General features: G+C 45.2%; 1 protein-coding gene across 1 annotated transcript in view; it reads right to left on the bottom strand.

Annotated features, from left to right (window-relative positions):
• Positions 1-945, bottom strand: part of LOC106110967 (probable ubiquitin carboxyl-terminal hydrolase FAF-X) — a 15,723-nt gene that overhangs the window by 6,113 nt on the left and 8,665 nt on the right. Inside the window, exons 28-30 of the mRNA XM_013292936.1 lie at positions 841-939; positions 525-686; positions 88-351 (exon numbers count right to left, since the gene is read on the bottom strand). Of these exons, the coding sequence (XP_013148390.1) occupies positions 88-351; positions 525-686; positions 841-939 (525 nt within the window). The remainder of the gene's footprint in view (positions 1-87; positions 352-524; positions 687-840; positions 940-945) is intronic.

The following is a 945-nucleotide window of genomic DNA, read 5'->3' as shown; positions in this document are numbered from 1 at the left end:
ATTGAGATAAATTCTCCTTTTAAATTTACAGTTCGTGAATTAAGAGCGGCTTATTTTATAATTTCTAGAAGAGTAAATTACATATAGCAAAAAGATTACACGAAGAGGTTGTGATGTAAGATAAGTACCGCAATAAAACATCATTTCGAGTAGTTGAGCGACAGCGGCCATGTTGGGCACGCAGCCGTGCACGAGCGCGAGCAGCAGGTCCGCGGCGGCGGTGGCGGCGCCCGGCGTGCGGCACAGCGGCGGCGCGGGCTCGCGCGGGCCCTCGCCGTCACCCTCCCCCTCCGCGTCGCCCATCTGGCACCACGCCCACGAGTATGGCCACAGGAACTCCGTCATCATCTCCTGCAATTGCACACCTTATTTTATTACATTTCAATACGATAAGCGTACAGGACGAATTTTCATTTTTAAACGTGGGTTTAAGATTTTGTAACTTTTAATAGAGGATTTAGAGGAACAGAAGATTGATAAAATTTACGCTGTAATATGTCTCCATATATGAATAGGATATAAACCTTTATAAGTCCAGCCTCTGGATGATCGGGGTGAGCGCCATACTGGAATTTCACTTGGGCTGGAACGTGGTTGAACAGCTCTTTGGTTAAATTAAGATGTCCCTCTAAAAGAGTGTCGTCTAGCAGTTCCGGATTAGCACGTATCATGCGCAGCCAATTGACCTATAAGCCATTTCAACATTAGCTTTTTTGGATAAAAACTCAATTAAGTTAAAAGATATCTTAATAGACATACATTGTAAAATAATATTATAACACGAACACAGTGAGTTTTAAGAAAGTAAGAAATATTAAAATAAAACAAAGCAATAGTTACCTCATGGGTGAGATCTTCTCGCGTGTGCGAGGTGGGTCCGGCCAGGGCGACGAGGCGGCACATGAGCTGAAGGAACTGCTGCGCGTGTCGCGCGTGGCGCTGCAG

The sequence above is a fragment of the Papilio polytes genome, unplaced genomic scaffold (genome assembly GCF_000836215.1).
Source record: "Papilio polytes unplaced genomic scaffold, Ppol_1.0 DF824180.1, whole genome shotgun sequence".
NCBI classification, from domain to species: domain Eukaryota; kingdom Metazoa; phylum Arthropoda; class Insecta; order Lepidoptera; family Papilionidae; genus Papilio; species Papilio polytes.
This window is presented reverse-complemented; position numbering and strand designations above follow the sequence as displayed.